Below are 22,438 nucleotides of genomic sequence, written 5' to 3' on the forward strand. Positions count from 1 at the left end.
GGGGCAAAGGTACAGGTCGGCAGGCAGGCTCAGGCAGAGTGGTCAAGCAGGTGGGCTCAGAGTCAGGACAGGCAATGGTCAAAACCAGGAGAGCAAGAAAAAGAGAGACTGGGAAAAGCAGGAGCTGAGACACAAAAACGCTGGTTGACTAGACAAACAAGATGAACTGGCAACAGACAAACAGAGAACACAGGTATAAATACACAGGCGATAATGGGGAAGATGGGTGACACCTGGATGGGGGTGGAGCCAATCACAAAGACAGCTGAAACAGATCAGGGTGTGACACACACACATACACACACACTGTAAATGATCTGCTAGGGTCCGTTGACAGACTACATTTCAAGAAGGTAAAAATAGCTTTGCAGCTACGACCTCAAAAGAATTTCCAGAAATCATTTCACTTTTTTTTCAATACCAAAATCACAATTTAAATGGAGAGGAAAATACCCAGAACCAATATCATTATTTTAAGTCATTCTGCTAAATAATTGGGTTGAATTAGAAAATAGCTTTATCCATAGCAATGTTGTTAGCATTAACTGCAGAAGGTCATTTTGTGACCTGCTCATTAGCCACAATGGCTGGCAAACTAATTATAGCAGAAAATAGGGATTGAACCGTTTGGCTGCTAAAGAACCAGCCCGGCAGACAGGAGTGTGAAACAATTCTCTGTAGTCGGAGCAGTCTGAATATAGCACTGGTCTACTGCAGGCCTATGTGTATAAAAATCACAAATTAACATTTAAACAGGTATGCTGTTTTAAAGGGGTAGTTTTATGACATTATAACAAGAATAGTTTCCTGACAGTAGCTAGATTTCAGTCCAATTGGTGACAGATTTTCATGTGAATATTCTAAAATACACAGAAAATATGCTAATTTTCCCACCAGTGGTATGTTTCCATCAAACGGACTTGTTGCAGATAAAAATCAGTGTGTAGTGCACACAGAATGCACTTTTTCGCTAAAGTGTTCATGTACCAAATAAAAATCTAAAGTTCAATGTGTTTCCATTGCATTTTCAACTCCACCAATCGTTTTATCACAAACTGTTGCATTAAACAGCAAATGTGCCTCCTCTGGTCTTGGCACCTGTGCCCTAGTGAACAGCTCGCATGTACGGTGTGGGTATGCTGTGCAGGTTGGCTAGTCTACATGATCAGATTATTATGGATAAGAGCGAGAATATTTTGATTTGTCAAATGGCAGTCAAGCATCGATCATCATGTCGCCGGAATAAGACCCTCAATATTTATTGGAAAGCAGCATCAAGCTCATCACTGTGCACTTTCACCACCCTATGAAGTTCATCATCATTTATTTCATCTGTAGCCTAATAAACTGTGTAGCTTCCCAATTTGTTCTTATGCGATATGACTTTACTGTGGATGAAAAACTGTGGATGAAAACGTGGTTATTGTAGCAATTCCTTCATGTTTTTTTTTTCTCAAAAGGAGTCCATGGAATCAGCTGTTTCAGTAGGTCATGTCAGCATATTGCTAATATTAGCATCCCATTGGTTTCCATTCTGTCACGAATACTACCGAAGGTGACTCCCCTTCCCGTTCGAGTGGCGCTCGGCGGTCGTCGTCGCCGGTCTACTAGCTGCCACCGATCCCTTTTTCCTTTTCGTTTATGTCTGTCTAATTGTTTTCACCTGTTTCTTGTTGGGCTTTTGGGAGGTGTACTATTTAGGTTAGTTTCTCCCGCTAGTGTTTGTGCGGGCTTATTGTGTGTTCATGTTACGTCAGGAGTGGATTATTTTGATTGTGGGTTTTTCGCTGTCCAGTTTATTTTAAACAGTTGGTCTGTGGGTTGTGTTTGCGCCTGTGTTTTGGCGTCACCCCTTTTGTACCTGTTTCTGTTTTCACTGTGGACATTAAAAGCGTTTTGTTCCCGTAAACTTCTGCTCTCTCTGCGCCTGACTCTACACCCATCATTCTCCTGGCGTTACAGAAGCCCGCACCTACTGATGGAGTCAGCAGGAGCAGCGACCACCCCTCTCCCCACGATGGAGGAGAGAGTCCTGCATCATACGTCCATCCTACATCGCATTGGTTCGGCAATGGATCAGATGATGGAGAGGATGGACCGTTGGGAGAGGAGTGGTCTCCCTACTACCCCACCTACCCTCCCACCAGCAACTTTACCATCTCCTCCAGCGGGAGCCGGTGCCAGCGTCCTGCGCATCACGCCTCCGAGGGAGTACGATGGAGCAGCAGCCGGGTGCCAGGGATTTCTACTCCAACTTGATCTCTACCTGGCCACCATTCGGCCTGCTCCCTCGGACGAGGAGAGCGTGAGTGTCCTCGTTTCCTGCCTGTCAGGTAGGGCCCTGGAGTGGGCCAACGCCGTATGGAATGGACCAGACTCAGCGAGGGGTCACTACCTGGAGTTCACCCGCCGTTTCCGGGCTGTGTTTGATCATCCCCCGGATGGCCGAGCGGCGGGTGAGAGGTTGTTCCATCTCCGGCAGGGGACGAGGAGCGCGCAGGATTTTGTGCTGGATTTCCGTACTTTGGCTGCTAGAGCAGGGTGGAACGACAGGGCCCTGATAGACCACTACAGGTGTAGCCTAAGGGAGGACGTCCGCAGAGAGCTGGCTTGTCGGGACGCTACGCTCAGCTTGGATGAGCTGATCGACATGTCAATCCGGCTAGACCATCTGCTGGCTGCTCGCGGACGTTCTGAGAGGGTCCTGTCAGTTCCACCTCCTGCCCCCCCCCCCCCCCCCCCCCCCCCGCTCCCATTCCTATGGAGCTAGGAGGGGCTGCGTCTAGGGAGACCGGAGGAGGAGGCTCCTCCTGTACCCATTGTGGCCGGAGAGGGCACACTTCCGGTCGGTGCTGGAGGAGTCCATCTGGGAGTCGAGAGGGCAGGCAGAACACTCCTCGGTCACCTCAGGTGAGTCAGCACCACACTCTCCCAGAGCTTCCTGTTGGTCACATGTTTTTGTTAATCTATTTTCTAAGGTTTTTCCCATCTCTCCAGCATAAGGCGCTAGTCGATTCAGGCGCAGCGGGGAATTTTATTAATCGCGGACTCGCCCAGAGGTTGAGGATTCCGCTCGTCAAGGTAGACCCCCCTTTCCCCGTGCACTCCTTAGATAGTCGACCATTAGGGTCAGGGCTGGTCAGGGAGGCCACGATACCTCTGGATATGATGACGCAGGGAAATCATAAGGAGCGGATTAGTCTGTTCCTTATTGATTCACCTGCGTTTCCGGTGGTGTTAGGGATTCCCTGGCTGGCTATTCACAATCCTACGATTTCGTGGAGACAGGGAGCTCTCCAGGGGTTGTCTGATGAGTGTTCAGGCAGGTGTTTAGGAGTTTCCATCGGTGCGACAACGGTGGAGAGTCCAGACCAGGTTTCCACCGTGCGCATTCCTGCTGAGTATGCCGATTTGGCTATCGCCTTTAGTAAGAGGAAGGCGACCCTATTACCTCCCCATCGACAGGGGGATTGCGTGATAAACCTCCAGGTAAACGCTGCACTCCCCAGGAGTCACGTGTATCCATTGTTCCAGGAGGAGACGTTGGCTATGGAGACATACATCACGGAGGCTCTGGGACAGGGGTACATTCGGCCCTCCATGTCACCCGCCTCCTCGAGTTTCTTTTTTGTGAAGAAAAGGGAGGGTGGTTTGCGTCCGTGTATTGATTATCGAGGTCTAAATTCCATCACTGTGGGTTTTAGTTACCCACTACCTCTCATCGCTACGGCGGTGGAATCATTTCACGGGGCACGATTCTTCACAAAATTGGACCTCAGGAGCGCATATAATCTGGTGCGTATTCGGGAGGGAGATGAGTGGAAAACCGCGTTTAGTACAACATCTGGCCATTATGAGTACCTCGTCATGCCGTACGGGTTGAAGAATGCTCCAGCCATCTTTCAATCCTTCGTTGATGAGATTCTCAGAGACCTGCACGGACAGGGTGTAGTGGTGTATATTGACGACATCTTGATCTACTCCACTACACGCGCCGAGCATGTGTCTCTGGTGCGCAAGGTTCTTGGGCGACTGCTGGAGCATGACCTGTACGTGAAGGCAGAGAAATGTGAGTTTTCCAAACGAGCCGTTTCCTTCCTGGGTTATCGCATTTCCACCTCGGGGATGGTAATGGAGGATGACCGCGTAAAAGCCATGTGTAATTGGCCGACTCCGACCACGGTAAAGGAGGTGCAGCGGTTCTTAGGGTTTGCCAATTACTACCGGAGGTTTATCCGGGGTTTTGGTCAGGTGGCGGCCCCTATTACCTCACTGCTGAAGGGGGGCCCGGTGCGCTTGCAGTGGTCTGCAGAGGCGGAGAGAGCTTTTTGTCGTTTGAAGGCGCTGTTCACCGACGCGCCTGTGTTGGCGCATCCTGACCCCTCTTTGGCGTTCATAGTTGAGGTGGACGCATCCGAGGCTGGGGTTGGGGCTGTGCTCTCCCAGCGCTCGGGTACGCCACCGAAGCTCCGCCCCTGTGCCTTTTTTTCTAAGAAGCTCGGGCCAGCGGAGCGGAATTATGATGTGGGGGATAGGGAGTTGTTGGCCATGGTCAAGGCTCTGAAGGTGTGGAGACACTGGCTTGAGGGGGCTAAGCACCCTTTTCTCATCTGGACCGACCACCAGAATCTGGAGTATATCCGATCAGCTAGGAGACTGAATCCTCGTCAGGCAAGGTGGGCCATGCACTTTACCCGATTTCGTTTTACGATTTCGTATGGACCAGGTTCCCTTAATACTAAGGCCGACGCGCTGTCCCGACTATACGACACTGATGACCGGTCCATCGATCCTACTCCCATCATTCCGGCGGCTAAGCTGGTAGCGCCGGTAGTATGGGAGGTGGACACGGACATCGAGCGGGCACTAAGGGCGGAACCTGCGCCTCCACAGTGCCCGGAGGGTCGTAGGTATGTGCCGCTCGCTGTTCGTGATCAATTGATTCGATGGGCTCATAGTCTACCCTCGTCAGGTCACCCGGGTATTTCAAGGACAGTGCGAAGTCTTAGAGGGAAGTACTGGTGGCCTACCTTGGTGAGAGACGTGCGATTCTATGTCTCCTCCTGTTCGGTGTGCGCCCAGAGTAAGGCTCCTAGACATTTGCCACGAGGGAAATTACAACCCCTCCCCATTCCACAACGGCCGTGGTCCCATCTATCGGTGGATTTTCTTACTGATCTTCCCTTGTCTCAGGGGAACACCACGATCCTGGTCGTTGTGGATCGGTTCTCTAAGTCCTGCCGTCTTATCCCGTTGCCCGGTCTCCCTACGGCCCTGCAGACTGCGGAGGCACTATTTACCCATGTCTTCCGGCACTACGGGGTGCCCGAGGATATCGTTTCTGATCGGGGTCCCCAGTTCACGTCCAGAATATGGAAGGCGTTTATGGAGCATCTGGGGGTCTCGGTCAGCCTGACCTCGGGGTATCACCCGGAGAGTAATGGGCAGGTGGAGAGAGTGAACCAGGAGGTGGGTAGGTTTCTGCGGTCGTATTGCCAGGACCGGCCAGGGGAGTGGTCAAGATACATCCCCTGGGCAGAGATTGCCCAGAACTCACTAAGCCACTCCTCTACCAACATGTCACCATTTGAGTGTGTGTTGGGGTACCAACCGGTTCTGGCACCATGGCATCAGAGCCAGACCGAGGCTCCTGCGGTGGAGGAGTGGGTGCAGCGCTCTAAGGAGACCTGGAGAGCCGTCCAGGAGTCTTTGCGTCAGGCGATTGGACGGCAGAAGAAGAGCGCTGACCGTCACCGCAGTGAGGCCCCCGTGTTTGCACCGGGGGACAGGGTCTGGCTCTCGACCCGAAACCTGCCCCTCCGCCTGCCCTGCCGGAAGCTGGGTCCGCAGTGTGTAGGGCCATTTAAAGTCCTGAGGAGAATAAACGAGGTGTGTTATCGATTGTTACTTCCTTCGTATTATCGTATTAACCCCTCGTTTCATGTGTCTCTCCTCAGGCCGGTGGTAGCTGGTCCCATGCAGGAAGGTGAGGTTCCGGAGGTCCCTCCGCCCCCTCTGGACATCGAGGGGTCCCCGGCGTACGCGATAAGGTCCATACTGGACTCCAGACGCCGGGTGAGGGGCCTGCAGTACCTCGTGGACTGGGAGGGGTACGGGCCGGAGGAAAGGTGCTGGGTCCCGGTGGGGGATATATTGGATCCAAGTCTACTAAGGGAATTCCATCGCCTCCATCCGGATCGCCCTGCACCTCGCCCCCGGGGTCGTCCCCGAGGCCGGTGTTGGCGCGCTGCGGGGGCCGCGCATCAGGAGGGGGGTACTGTCACGAATACTACCGAAGGTGACTCCCCTTCCCGTTCGGGTGGAGCTCGACGGTCGTCGTCGCCGGTCTACTAGCTGCCACCGATCCCTTTTTCCTTTTCGTTTATGTCTGTCTAATTGTTTTCACCTGTTTCTTGTTGGGCTTTTGGGAGGTGTACTATTTAGGTTAGTTTCGCCCGCTAGTGTTTGTGCGGGCTTATTGTGTGTTCATGTTACGTCAGGAGTGGATTATTTTGATTGTGGGTTTTTCGCTGTCCAGTTTATTTTAAACAGTTGGTCTGTGGGTTGTGTTTGCGCCAGTGTTTTGGCGTCACCCCTTTTGTACCTGTTCCTGTTTTCACTGTGGACATTAAAGCGTTTTGTTCCCGTAAACTTCTGCTCTCTCTGCGCCTGACTCTACACCCATCATTCTCCTGGCGTTACACATTCATTTGTTTAGATATGCCCAGAAAAATATTGAACATCGATTGTATTTCATGATGGTATGATATCACTACAGCTGTCGTAGATCTCATTTAATAAGAAATACTTTCGAACACAAATCATTACTTGAAACGATCAAAAGTTGGACAAGAGCTCCTCTCCCTTGCCTCCCAAGGCTGAACAAGAGGCTTAAAAGTGAGGGGAAAATGCACATAAAGAGAGTTACAAAATTTGGGCTAGAAATCGTTTTAAACGTTTCAAACATTGATTTCAACTTGAGAGCCTGTCAAATATAATTGTGTCAGAGTCAGACAATGGTTCTGCCTTTACATCTGCCACGTTTCAAGATCTAATGGGAATGAAGACATGTTCCCGATCAGTGGTCCCCTGCCACCGTGCATGCATTTTTGTGGGAAATTAGCATAGGCCTCCTAGTCACAACAAATGCAAAGGTGCTTTCTGAGTTGTGGATAGCGGACTGAAATAGAGGCCATGGGCCTGCATATGCCATTTTATTCAATTTAATTGTATTGTTTATGAGTGCTGGAGGTTGGTCTACTCTATTGACTGGATAATAATTTTTTTGCAGTGTTATTTTTTTGTTGTTGCTTTAGTTGAGAAGTTAGAGCGGGAGAGACAAAGAGGGGAAGTACAGTTCAGAAACTTCCATATTGGGGATTCAATCCCCGTCATTGAGGGGCATGTCTAGTCCGTGGCTGTCCGTCGAGGCTGTGGTGACCTCTAAAAAAAATGTTTTTGTTTTTGTGACAATCGGTAAAACTAAAGCTAAATAATACATTTTGTGTGCACCACGTCATCGCGCACTGATTTTAATCCTCAACAAGTCAGTTTGGTGGAGATACACCACTGGTGGGAAAATGTGCATATTTTCTTTAAGTGGATTTTAGAATATTAGCATGAAAATCTGTTGCCAATTGGATGAAAACCTAGCTACTAAGCACATTTACATCCACAGTTTTTATGCAAATAAAGTCATATCTTATTTAAAAAAAATAATGACAGCTTTGACAGAAACAGGACGTTTTTGCTCGTTAGACATGGGATCTTTTTGTGTAGGTAAAATTAATTACGCTGGAAATGGCGGTGGAAACGCCATGGGTAAAAATTGGTATAATAACCATCATATATAAAAGTACATTTGGAGTCATGATGATATGGTGTGTGGTCCTCCCACTACCACTTGGGAAAAATTGCGGTTCATTAGGCTACAGATGAATTAAGATGTGATGAACTTCACAGGGTGATGAAAGTGCACGTGATGAGCGTGATCCTGCTATCCAATAAATACGGAGGGTCTTATTCTGGTGACATTATGATCGATGCTTGACCTCCATTTGACAAATAAAATATTCTCGCTTTTATCCATAATAATCTGATCATGTAGACTGGCCAACCCGCATAGCCTACCTGCACTCTATTTGTAAACTGTTGGCTAGAGCGCAAGTGCCAAACCCAGAGTAGGCGCATTTGCTATTTAATGCAACAGTTTTTGTGACAAAACTATCCGTAGAGTTGAAAATGTGATGGAAGCACATTGAACTTTTATCAACAAGTGTGCATATTTTCTTTATGCGTATTTTAGAATATTCGCATGCAAATCTGTCTCCAATTGGATGGATACCTAGCTATAGACATGGACTTTCCTTTCCTCGCAGAATGACCAATCTATATTTCCCCCCTGAATGTTTTTATCTCGAGGAAAATGGTCTTTAGATAATTGTATTTGATAATTGCAAACATCAAAGCTTAATATAGAAAGCCTCAACTATTGCCACATTACATGCTGCAGTCAGCGTTATAGTGAAACAGTTTTTTTGAGAGTCATGTGAGTCCTAGTCTCACCTCAAATGGGACAAACCAAACGCCGAATGCTTGTGTCTGCTCTGCGAGACAAGCGATTTGCCATCAAGTGCACCCATGCGGCCGAGATATCTCGTTGTGAATTGCAGTAGGCTACTGTACACTAGGGGCGGATTTTGACCTCGCAACTCTCAAAGCACCAATAATCTGCGGATGACATTCAGGCATAGACCACTACTGGATTTATTTCCAGAAATTATTTCCGCTATTGAACCGAAAACGTAAAAACAGCAAGGACATTATCAGGCTACAATAAGACAATAGACAAAACGTATTCGGGTATGACGGTTAAAATGCCGGTTGGCATTGTGTCACTGCACTGGCGTTGCAATTTATTGTAGCTATGCAGACTTTAATACTGCATTTGCCCACAGATTCCATCCACCAGTACTGCCTGACATTATCCACGAGCGTGTCCGGGTAGTCTATTGCAGTCATTTTTGCTTAAACGGTTTGTAGGGGACAAAACATGTGGGAATCTAATGTTGACAACTAAGCTGTTTTGGGAGATATTTTATATCGGCCAAATATTATCGACGAGATACAGTGAGTATGGCATGTGTGTTATGACATTTGTATCTAACGGGTATGTTTTAATTTGATGCAGTGATGCGAGTTGCGGTAAATAAAGCCGTTCCCCCATAACACGCATGCGTACTAACAGGTGTAAATTGCACGATATGCAATGGCATCTGAAGTAGCCCTATGCATGGTAGAAAAGACCCCTCATGTTCGTGTAAACCCCTCGATATTTAGAATAATACAATGCATGCAAGGATGGAGAATTATAGGCTAAATGAAATCATATGAAGTTTTAGGTTATAATTATAGGGCTATGATACGGATCCTTTTTCTATTTGAAGAATACACCACATGTGCAGATAAGCAAATGTAATCATATTTGTTCATGTCTATTCTATTTGCTTGTGATTATTCAGGTTTATATGTATTCCACTTTTTGGTCACAACATGGGCTGGATACACTTGTCTAGATACCAGGTTTGGGCTCAATTCGAATTGAAGGCAGTGTATCTAGTGTATACAGTAAACATTTTATAAATTTTGTAAATATGTGATTGTTACAAGCAAAAACATCTCATTTGCAAATAGTAGAAGTAATGACAAACATGGGTCAACTACAGGTGCAGTCAGATATTATGCTAAAATGAGTGATGGCAAACATAATGTGAAAGGATAGTTCACCGAAAACACATCTCATTTCATGCATAACATAAATGAATGTATCGATAGGTGGGATGTTCTGTCATGTTGCTTATTCCTATCCAAACCTTTCAGATCTGCATTAGCGCCTAACAGGTTGTTTCTGGACAAGTCTATAGCTTTTTAAAACCAAGCAGCATATATGCTAGAAGTAGGTTTGTAGAGCACTTTGGGTTGGGATTTGCATGTCTTAATACAGGGCTTCTTGTTTAACACATTACTATTATTAGGAGGTATTGGTTGCATCCCAAATGGCACCCTATTCCCCATATAGTGCCCTATGGGTCCTGGTCAAAAGTAGAGCACTTCAAAGGGAATAGGGTGCCATTTGGGACACAGCCACACTATTAATGGGAGGTATACTTCTTCCTGCTCATTGTTTCCATGGCACATCTGAGATCTGACTACAGTTGAAGTCGGAAGTTTACATACACTTAGGTTGGAGTCATTAAAACTCGTTAAAACTCGTTTCAACCACTCCACAAATGTCTTGTTAACAAACTATAGTTTTGGCAAGTCGGTTAGGACATCTACTTTGTGCATGACACAAGTAATTTTTCAAACAATTGTTTACAGACAGATTATTTCACTAATAATTCACTGTATCACAATTCCAGTGGGTCAGAAGTTTACCTATACCAAGTTGACTGTGCCTTTAAACAGCTTGGAAAATTCCAGAAAATTATGGCATGGCTTTAGAAGCTTCTGATAGGCTAGTTGACATAATTTGAGTCAATTGGAGGTGTACCTGTGGATGTATTTTAAGGCCTACCTTCAAACTCAGTGCCTCTTTGCTTGACATCATGGGAAAATCAAAAGAAATCATCCAAGACTGCAGAAAAAAATTGTAGACCTCCACAAGTCTGGTTCATCCTTGGGAGCAATTTCCAAATCCCTAAAGGTACCACGTTCAAATGTACAAACAATAGTACGCAAGTATAAACACCATGGGACCACACAGCCGTCATACCGCTCAGGAAGGAGACGCGTTCTGTCTCCTAGAGATGAACGTACTTTGATGCGAAAAGTGCAAATCAATCCCAGAACAACAGCAAAGGACCTTGTGAAGATGCTGGAGGAAACAGGTACAAAAGTATCTACATACACAGTAAAATGAGTCCTATAATGACATAACTTGAAAGGCCGCTCAGCAAGGAAGAAAGAAATCCAGACTACGGTTTGCAACTGCACATGGAGACAAAATCGTACTTTTTGGAGAAATGTCCTCTGGTCTGATGAAACAAAAATAGATCTGTTTGGCCATAATGACCATCGTTATGTCTGGAGGAAAAAGGGGGAGGTTTGCAAGCCAAAGAACACCATCCACACCGTGAAGCACGGGGGTGGCAGCATCATGTTGTGGGGGTGCTTTGCTGCAGGAGAGACTGGTACACTTCACAAAATAGATGGCGTCACGAGGAAGGAAAATTATGTGGATATATTGAAGCAACATCTCAAGACATCAGTCAGAAAGTTAAAGCTTGGTCGCAAATGGGTCTTCCAAATGGACAATGACCCCAAGCATACTTCCAAAGTTGTGGCAAAATGGCTTAAGGACAACAAAGTCAAGGTATTGGAGTGGCCATCACAAAGCCTTGACCTCAATCCTATAGAAAATGTGTGGGCAGAACTGAAAAAGCGTGTGTGAGCAATGAGGCCTACAAACCTGACTCAGTTACACCAGCTCTGTCAGGAGGAATGGGCCAAAATTCACCCAACTTATTGTGGGAAGATTGTGTAAGGCTAGCCAAAACATTTGACGCAAGTTAAACAATTTAAAGGCAATGCTACCAAATACTAATTGAGTGTATGTAAACTTCTGACCCACTGGGAATGTGATGAAAGAAATAAAAGCTGAAATAAGTCATTCTCTCTGCTATTTGTCTGACATTTCACATTTTTTAAATGAAGTGGTAATCTTAATTGACCTAAGACAGGGACTTTTTACTAGGATTAAATGTCAGGAATTGTGAAAAACTGAGTTTAAATGTATTTGGCTAAGGTGTATGTAAACTTCCGACTTCAACTGTATATTGTCAGACAGAAGGAGAATAACCATAAAATATTATAGAATATAAACTATTATGTGTTATATACAGTAGCAGTGTCTTTATGGATTAGACACACTAAAGTGATAGTCCATAGGCAACTGTTAGAGAAGAGGATGAGAAAAGTTTACCGGTAAGACTTTGCATTAATTTGCACTTATACCTGTGTATTACTGTACTTACTACAATAACAACATTGTAATAACATATTGTTTTAGTAATGCTTTACAATCACGTAGGGATAGAGATGGAGTTCAATATAGAATAAAGTGTAATTACAGTGTTATTACACTCCTATAAGAGCAACCTAATGTTTTATAATGTGCTTCTGGGTTACCTACCTGTAGGATATTAGGTATATTACTTGGGTCGAGGCCTAATCCTACTTCAAATGGAATTAATTCTGTGGATTCCTGGAAAGCATCATGACTCGGCAGCATCACAGCTCAGCAACAAGAACAATAACCTGTATAGCAGACAGCAATGCAATCTCCATAGACAAACATTGGCAGTAGAATGGCCTTACTGAAGAGCTCAGTGACTTTCAATGTGGCACTGTCACAGGATGCCACCTTTCCAACAAGTCAGTTCGTCAAATTTCTGCCCTGCTAGATCTGCCCCGGTCAACTGTAAGTGCTGTTATTGTGAAGAGGAAACATCTAGGAGCAACACCGGCTCAGCAGCGATGTGGTACCCACACAAGCTCACAGAATGGGCCCTCCGAGTGCTAATGCGTGTAAAAATAATCTGTCCTCGTTTGCAACACTCACTCCCGAGTTCCAAACTGCCTCTGGAAGCAACGTCAGCATATAAGGACTGTTCGTTGGGAGCTTCATGAAATGGGTTTCCATGGCCGAGCAGCCGCACACAAACCTAAGATCACCATGCGCATGAGTGGTGTATAGCCATTGGACTCTGGAGCAGTGGTAATGCATTCTCTGGAGTGATGAATCACGCTTCACCATCTGTCAGTCTGACGGATTAATCTGGGTTTGGCGGCTGCCAGGAGAACGCTACCTGCCTGAATGCATAGTGCTAACTGTAAAGTTTGGTGGAGGAATAATGGTCTGGGGCTGTTTTTCATGGTTCGGGCCCCTTAGTTCCAGTGAAGGGAAATCTTAAGGCTACAGCATACAATGGCGTTCTAGACGATCCTGTGCTTCCAACTTTGTGGCAACAGTTTGGGGAAGGCCCTTTCCCATTTTAGCATGACAATGCCCCTGTGCACAAAGCGAGGTCCATACAGAAATGGTTTGTTGAGATTGGTGTGGAAGATCTTGACTGGCCTGCACAGAGCCCTGACCTCAACCACACCGAACACCTTTGGGATGAATTGGAACGTTGACTGCGAGCCAGACCTTATCGCCCAACATCAGTGCCCGACCTCACTAATTCTCTTGTGGCTGAATGGAAGCAAGTCCCCCGCAGCAATGTTCCAACATCTAGTTTAAAGCCTTTCCAGAAGAGTGGAGGCTGTTATAGTAGCAAAGGGGGTACCAACTCCATATTGATGCCCATGATGTTCGACGAGCAGGTGTCCACATACTTCTGGTCATGTAGTGTATCTTCTACTTTTCAGTTAATTGAGAAGTCATTGTAAATAGATGCCCTTTTTTCAATTATTGGATTGGAATGTCAGTTTACTTCCAGAATCGACTGACTTCCATTCAAATTGACCACAACCCTGCAGGGAGCCTCATTGGCCTAGTTAGCTAGCTATATGTGCTGTTTTGGCATGGGGAGTATCCAGACTTTCACACAGTCCTAATGGGATTAAATAATGTGATGAAATGCCAGGGTACTGTATTTTTCAGTGCTGTGACAACCCGTGACTTGAAAAGCAGCAAATGCCTGTGAACTGGCTGTTGAATCTGTGCCCAAGTAATCTATACAGTTGTAACGTTGTCCACCCAGCTCACAACACAGAGAAGCTATTGCAACCGTAGGCCTAGTCTCTATGGTCACTTATATAACTATCATCATCTAGATTCTATTTAGGTGTATGTAAAATAAAATCATAAGACTTTGAGAAAGTCATAAACAATGTATAAAGGCATGGAATAAAACAATGGCAGTAATGCAACATGATAGCAGGGGCAATTTGAAGATGTATTTTTATGGGGGGCCAGAGGGGGACCAAGCACCAGTCAGGGATGGCCATGGGAACTCAGGAAACTGTATCACAAATAGTGTTGACAATTGGCTTGAACTATGATGCGTTTTATTGAAAAACTGTTTCAACTGTTCATTTGTATCTGTCCCTAATATGTTCATAAAATCGATTTGAAAATGCACACAGGGAAAATATTAAGTTTGATACATGTTAACTTAAGTGGTAACTCACTGGTATGGAATTTTATCAACCTTTGAAAGCAGTAGGGCAACTCACTTTCAAATGAATGTCAAACAAAAACCAATGATTGCAAAGTTAAACCATACAACTATATGCACAATTAATACTTTTAACAATTCCCGCAGGTTTTTTTTTTTTTTTTTACAAAAGCACATTTACTTGAAGGACAGTGCAGATGCAAAGTTTGGTAACAGAATGACGCTTTGTGCTGTTTGTGCCGTCATTGCCCAATTTTTTTTTTTAAAGCCAATGATTTGTCCCATCTCTCTTCCTCTCTTTAGACTTGGTCCCATTGTCATTCAATGTCCAATAGTGCTATTCAAAAGCTTCCTTATGGATGAGCCTGGAAATGACTTCAATGGATCTTTTTGGAAGTGCGAGGCAGGGATGTAATGGATTGGTCCCATGGCCTGCTAGCTCCCTCTTCCCAGTATGTCCAGCTGTGGCAAGCCTCCCCCACTCTCCGGAGAAGGTAAACAACAGCTCCCATCACACAAGTCACTAAATCCTACCTAACCCAATGTCTGATCATAACCAGTGGCCAAGTGCTATTCACTCTCTAAGATGTGCATGGACACATAAGGACTTACCCCTCAGGATGTACAGTAAATTCACAATCTGGCCCTCATACCATCACGGTCACCTAATCATCCCCAGCTTACAATTGGCTCATTCATCCCCCCTCCTCTCTCCTGTAACTATTCCCCAGGTCATTGCTGTAAATGAGAATGTGTTTTCAGTCAACTTACCTGGTAAAATAAGGGTTAAATAAATCAAATAAATGTATTGTATGATTAGTGTACTCTATGGATATATCTCATAACAGCAGTCTTAAACTCCTGGTACAGGAGCCACATTTGTATATCCAATTCCCATTAGAGCATAACAACAGCTGGTGACTGCTCTCTCCCCAGGGGCAGGCGCTAACTCTCTGGCATGGGTCAAGCTCTTCAAAAAGCCTGGAGCTGTTGGTGGTGGTGGGGGTCTGGGGAAGTCCTATCAGCCTGGGAGCATGTTGTCTCTGGCTCTAACCAAAGGCCTGCTGAACGAACCAGGCCAGAATAGCTGCTTCCTCAACAGTGCCGTACAGGTGAGTGCTAAAACTTGTCAATTTGCAGGTTTATGCAATAGTGTAAACATAGCTTATTTCCTACGGAAGGCTAAGGGGCAAGATTACTACTAAATTAAGATGTGTCCATGCTTTTTTCTATGTAGGATTTAGGTCTACTTTTCATGTAGAACTTCATGTAGGACTAAAACAGTCATAACATTTTATGTTACAGATGTTGTTGGATTAATACACATACATATGATTTGAATATGATCAGTGCAATGCTGTCATTTCACCTGAACAGGTATTATGGCAGTTGGACATTTTCAGGAGGAGTTTGAGACAGCTTCCTGGTCATTTTTGTCTAGGGGATGCCTGCATTTTCTGCGCTTTAAAGGTTTGTATATAATATCATCATCACAATACATCTTACACCTAGTTTAATTACTTATTCAAGAGATTCACAAGATGTCCAAGTTCACCATACCACTCATAAAAAAATGTAGAATAGTTATTTTGTTTCTATTTAAACAAAAATAGCCATTGATATCTGAAGATCTTTTAAACACACTGGTTGAATCAATATTGTTTCCACGTCATGTCAATGAAATAATGTTGAACCAACGTGGAATATACGTTGAATTGACGTCTGTGCCCAGTGGGCAGAGTTCCAGACCTAGAATTAAGTCTAATCCTGGACTGCATTGAACATTCTTTTTAGTCCCGGACTGAGCTGAATCTGGGTCCAGGAAACCGGCTCTTAGAGACTTGATAATTAAGGCAATGTACAGTACCCCTCTCCCCTCAATTCTCTACAACGCTTTTTCCCCCTGCAGAGTATTTTCAGCCAGTTCCAGCAGAACCGAGAGCGAGCGTTGCCTTCGGATAGCCTGCGCCACGCCCTCGCCGAAACCTTTAAGGACGAGCAGCGCTTCCAACTTGGCCACATGGACGACGCTGCAGAGTGCTTCGTAAGTCTAGAACCGTAGCGCTTTCTTTTTTACCGATCGAAATGTCATGTCAGCCTTTTTTATTGAACTGAAGCAGTTTCCCAAAACTCTCCGTTGGTACCCCTTAAATTTGCAAAATTACAGTAACTTTCCCAAAAGTCATTTTGCAACCCTAACCCAGAACAAATATACCTGATTCATCTAGTCACTTAACCAGTTAAGTCAGCTGTGCTAGTTCTGGAATAAATCAAATAAGTGGAAACGGCTGGGAGTACTTTAAGGAGAGGTTTGGGAAACACTGAGCTAAAGGAACAGAAGCTAGGAGGTCAGAGGGTATTTTCTGCTTAGCACACACAAGGATATACCTCCAACTGAGGTATTTGGGGATTCTCCTAGAGGCGTCCAATGGTACCATCTTACAGTAGCTGAAGACCATAATAACCCTATTCAACCAAAAGGGAAGTCAGGAAGATGCCAGGGAAAGACGAGACTACATTTCTCCTGTGCTGTAAAAATGTTTTTAATTTTGAGCAGTTGATTTTGTCTTTCCATGACATAGACGGACCAGGTGAATCCAGGTGACAGCTATGATCCCTTATTGATGTCACCACTTCAATCGGTGTAGATAAAGGGGAGGAGACAGGTTAAAGAAGGATTTTTAAACCTTGAGACAATTGAGACATGGATTGTGTATGTATTTGTATTTGTTAGGGATCCCCATTAGCTGCTGCAAAGGGGTACATATAACGCATACAACAATATTACAATGTACGTGTGTGTGGAGTGTGTGTGCTCGTGCCTGTGTGCATATGCGTTTGTCTGTACGTGTGTGTGTCTCTTCACACTACCCGCTGTTCCATAAAATGTTTTTTTATCTGTTTTTTAAATCTGATTCTACTGCTTGCATCAGTTACCTGATGTGGAATAGAGTTCCATGTAGTGATGGCTTTATGTAGTACTGTGCACCTCCCAGTCTGTTCTGGAATTGTGAAGAGACCTCTCGTGGGATATGCATGGGTGTCCGAGCTTTGTGCTAGTAGTTTAAACAACTCGGTCCATTCAGCTTGTCAACACCTCTTACAAAAACAAGTAGTGATGAAGTCAATCTCTCCCCCACTTTGAGCCACGAGAGATTGACATGCATATCATTAATGTTAGCTCCCCGTGTACATTTAAGGGCCAGCCGTGCTGCCCTGTTCTGAGCCAAAGTCCCTCTTTGTGGCACCTGACCACACGACTGAACAGTAGTCCAGGTGTGACAAACTAGGGCCTGTAGGACCTGCCTTGTTGATAGTGTTGTTAAGATGGCAGAGCTGTGCTTTATTATAGACGGATGTGTGCCATTCAGAGGGTGAATGACCAAGACAAAAGATTAAAGTGCCTTTGAACGGGGTATGGTAGTAGGTGCCAGGCACATCGGTTTGAGTGTGTCAATAACTGCAACACTGCTGGGTTTTTCACGCTCAACAGTTTGCTGTGTGTATCAAGAATGGTCCACCACCCAAAGGACATCCAGCCAACTTGACGAAACTGTGGAAGCATTGGAAGTCAACGTGGACCATCATACCTGTGGAATGCTTTCGACACCTTATAGTCCATGCTCCGACGAATTGAGGCATGGACTACAAGTGCAACTCCATATTAGAAATGTGTTCTTAACATTTTGTACACTCAGTGTACACTGTTATGTTTCTACTCACAGATATGTGTATCAGGATAGTTTGGGCTACAGATGCTAAGGATGTAATGGAAAACTGTGACTTCAGATGTCTGACCTCATTTTGTTTAATTCTCGGTGCACAAGGAGAACATTCTGGAGAGGATTCACCTGCACATCGTTTCTGACACAGCGACTGAGGCCTGCACATCCAAGTCCTGCATTACCCACCAGAAGTTTGCCATGACACTTTATGAACAGGTCATGTGATTTATTTAATCCACTGTTGATTGGAAAGAGGGAAAAGGAGAGACATATAGACTAGTGGGTAACACTCTATTTAAGGGATACAGGTATAATACATCATGATACGTTCATAATGCATTATAAGCCTTACCATCAGTATCTATGAAGTGTTTATAATGTGTTATCATCTTATAATGAAACAGCTATTTTCAGCCATTTTCAGCCATTTCACAAATTTCCATATAAAAAGACGTAGCATTTTATAAGTTAATTTCTAAAACATTTATAAGGACTTATACATACTTGTAACAAGTAATAATACACTATAACTGTATGCCCTAAGTAAAGTGTTACCCAATAGTGACATACTTTTACAATAAAGATTGTAAAACCAAGTCAATTCAATAGATCTTTATTGTCCCCGTAGGGGAATTCACCTAAGAAAGACATATACTGTACATGCATAAATAAAAGCATACATACAGCATAAATTAGATTTTGCCAAATATACGGTATATATTTGACCCGAAAGCCAATCTGATAAGGCCTATACACATATCATCGGATTTCCAATTTCAACTTTCTGTTAGTTATTCTGTTATTTTAATTTGACATGAAACTTTGTTTTTCTCCCCCTGCAGTTTGTATGTCGTAGTTGTGGCGCCTCGTCGGACCCCCTTCCTTTCACAGAGTTAGTGCATTATGTCTCCACCACAGCCCTATGGTAAGTACTTCCTCTAAGAAACTTGACAAACAGAACTAAATCTTTGCTCTGAGCCAAAGGGGGATTTTCAAAAATCGTTTTCGGTTAAACTTTCCCAGCAACCAATCCTATTGAATACATTTTTCCTACGTTCTTGCCTGCATCTACTGGAGTATTGTCATGCTGAAACAGGAAAGGGCCTTCCCTTTGCCACAAAGTTGGAAGCACAGAATCGTCTAGAACAGGGCAAAGGCCGGCCCGGGCCCGCGCCCGCGACCTGATTCAATACGGCCCGCGGAATCATGCTCAGATCACATAAAGAATTTGCGATAGTAAAGTTTTGAAAAACGAATTTGTTGTTCAAATTAAAAGCCCAATGAATACTCGCCTTTGTGCAATGAATTAACTCCCACCACTTGTGGGACATTTATTTTGAAGGCACGTATAAATAACAACTGCACAAGGACAGACAGTGACTGACAGGCTGACACACACGTCACAGTTACAAATAGTAGCTACCTATAAATTGGCAAAACATTTAAAAAAAGGAAAGTAGACAATGAATGTCGGGTGTTCCAGTAAGAGTGGACATCAAAATATTTCTTTATTGAGGTATCAGGGAAAGCTGTGTGCTTAGTGTGCAAAGAGAGCATCGCTGTCTTGAAAGACTACAATTTGTCCTGACACTTCCAGACGAAGCATGCAGAGAAATATAGGAATATGTCTTCTGAGCAGAGGGCAAGTGCATCGAAAGAGTTACTTTCTCAGTTGCAAAAGCAGCAAGGACTTTTCACAAAACTGCATTCAGCAAACGACGGAATTGCGAGAGCTAGCTGTGTACCGTCTCACAAAATTGCTAAACATAGCAAGCCATTTAGCTGAGGGTGAATTCATTAAATAATGTTTAATTGACTCTGCAGCAATACTTTGCCCCGACAAGAAAGAGCTGTTTGAACATGTTTCCCTGTCAAGACGATATGGCGTGTTGAGGACATCACAGAGAATATGGAACAACAGTTGAAAGACATGGTAAAGAATTTCACCTATTTCTCCTTGGCCCTGGATGAGAGCAGTTGATATTCTTATGAGGTATAACCCCAGACTTTTAAATTACAGAGGAGCTTGCTTCAGTGCAGTCAATGAAGACCACAACCACAGGGAAATATTTTTTGGAGGAGGTTAATAAGTGTGGCAAAGCTGGGACTGAGGTTTGAAGTTATGCAGTGTAACCACTGATGGGTGCCCAAACTTGACAGGAAAAACGTTGGCCTTTTGAAAAAGATACAAGATCAAGTAGCTAAGCTGAACCGAGATCGGAAAATGATTTTCCTGCATTGCATTATTCATCAGGAGGTGCTCTGCAAATGTGTTCTGAAAATAAGCCATGTTGTGGATACAGTCACTAAAGTGGTAAACTTCGTAAGAGCAAAATCGTTAACCCACAGGCAGTTTGTCTCACTGTTGGAAGAGATAGTCGGGTCATGCAGATCTCCCCTACCACACAAACCTGAGATGCCTTAGTTTGGTGAAGGTGTGGGACTTGAAGTTTTTGCAAATTAAAGGAAAATATGTGGAGTTCCCTCAACTGCAAGATGAAAATGGTTGGCTGATTTTGCCATCACCATGGACATCGTGGCCATCATAAATGAACTGAATTCCAAACTACAAGGGAAGGGCCTTTTTTCACATCAGATGTATAGCCTTGTCAAAGCCTTCAAGGGACAAGCCAACAATTTCACCCACCTTCCGACACTACTAGTCTGTTCCCTATCAGATGACCAGCGGTAGAAGAATACATCGCTGCTGCATGCTATGAACGGTGAGTTTTTTTGTCATTTTGAGGATTTCAAAGTGTTGGAAAATGACATGCTGTTGGTTTCCTCTCCTTTCACCTTCAATGTGGATAACGCTCCCACTGATTTGCAACTTGAGCTTATCAATCTTCAGTCTGATGCAGTGATTAGAGAACTATTCAAAACAATGTCACTGATGAGGTTATATGCATCTCTCGATGAAAACAAAACTTTCCAAAGATTAGGAGTCATGCTCAGAAGATTAATGTACTGTTTGTGTCAACCTATGTATGTGTACAGATATTTTTGGTGATGAAATATAACACGTCAAAACTGTAATACCTTATGCTTGACGGAGTCGTGGCTGAACGACGACACTATCAACATACAGCTGGCTGGTTATACGCGGCATCGGCAGGATAGAACAGTGGCGTCTGGTAAGACAAGGGGCGGTGGACTATTGTATTTTTGTAAATAACAGCCGGTGCACGATATCTAAGGAAGTCTCGAGCTATTGCTCGCCTGAGGTAGAGTATTTCATGATCAGCTGTAGACCACACTATCTACCTGTATTTTTCGTAGCTGTATACAAACCACCACAGTCAGAGGCTGGCACTAAGCCACCATTGAATGAGCTGTATTCTGCCATAGGCAAATAAGAAAACGCTCACCCAGAGGCAGCGCTCCTAGTAGCCGGGGACTTTAATGCAGGGAAACTTAAATCCGTTTTACCAAATTTATATCAGCATGTTAAATGTGCAACCAGAGGGAAAAAAACTCTAGACCACCTTTACTCCATACACAGAGACGCATACAAAGCTCTCCCTCGCCTTCCATTTGGCAAATCTGACCATAATTCTCTCCTCCCGATTCCTGCTTACGAGCTAAAAATTAAAGCAGGAAGCACCAGTGACTAGATCAATAAAAAAGTGGTCAGATGAAGCAGATGCTAAGCTACAGAACTGTTTTGCTAGCACAGACAGGAATATGTTAATGGAATCATGGTTTACAGGCAACATCCGCACTGAGCTAAAGGCTTCCGCTTTCAAGGAGTGGGACTCTAACACGGAAGCTTATAAGAAATCCCGCTATGCCCTCCAACGAACCATCAAACAGGCAAAGCATCAATACAGGACCAAGATCGAATTGTACTACACCGGCTCTGACGCTCACCGGATGTGGCAGGGCTTGCAAACCCTAACTGACTACAAAGTGAAGCACAGCCGAGAGCTGCCCAGTGACACGGGCGTACCAGACGAGATAAACTACTTCTATGCTCGCTTCGAGGCAAATAACACTGAAATGTGCATGAGCGCACCAGCTGTTCCGGAAGACTGTGTGATGACACTCTCCGCAGTCGATGTGAGTAAGCCCTATAAACAGGTCAACAAACAGATTACCAGGACGTGTACTGCGAGCATGCACTGACCAACTGGCAAGTGTCTTCACTGACATTACCAGAACGTGTACTGCGAGCATGCGCTGACCAACTGGCAAGTGTCTTCACTGACATTTTCAACCTCTCCCTTTCTGAGTCTGTAATACGAACATGTCTGAAGCAGACCACCATAGTCCCTGTGCCCAAGAACACTAAGGTAACCTGCCTAAATGACTAGCGACCCGTAGCACTCACATGTGTAGCCATGAAGTGCTTTGAAAGGCTGGTCATGGCTCACATCAACACCATCATCCCAGAAACCCTAGACTCACTCCAATTTGCATACCGCCCCCTATAGATTCACAGATGATGCAATATCAATTGCACTCCACACTGCCCTTTCCCACCTGGACAAAAGGAACACCTATGTAAGAGTGCTATTCATTGACTACAGC

The 22,438-nt window shown here is 44.7% G+C and overlaps 1 protein-coding gene across 1 annotated transcript in view; it reads left to right on the top strand.

Annotated features, from left to right (window-relative positions):
• Positions 1–213: 213 nt before the first annotated feature.
• The window catches only part of LOC120034706 (inactive ubiquitin carboxyl-terminal hydrolase 53-like), a 61,580-nt gene continuing 39,355 nt past the window's right edge, over positions 214–22,438 (top strand). The window contains exons 1-7 of the mRNA XM_038981312.1: positions 214–280; positions 2,169–2,456; positions 15,120–15,295; positions 15,561–15,653; positions 16,093–16,227; positions 18,011–18,124; positions 18,751–18,833. Coding sequence (XP_038837240.1) covers positions 214–280; positions 2,169–2,456; positions 15,120–15,295; positions 15,561–15,653; positions 16,093–16,227; positions 18,011–18,124; positions 18,751–18,833 — 956 coding nt within the window. The remainder of the gene's footprint in view (positions 281–2,168; positions 2,457–15,119; positions 15,296–15,560; positions 15,654–16,092; positions 16,228–18,010; positions 18,125–18,750; positions 18,834–22,438) is intronic.

The sequence above is a fragment of the Salvelinus namaycush genome, chromosome 42, assembly GCF_016432855.1.
Source record: "Salvelinus namaycush isolate Seneca chromosome 42, SaNama_1.0, whole genome shotgun sequence".
NCBI classification, from domain to species: domain Eukaryota; kingdom Metazoa; phylum Chordata; class Actinopteri; order Salmoniformes; family Salmonidae; genus Salvelinus; species Salvelinus namaycush.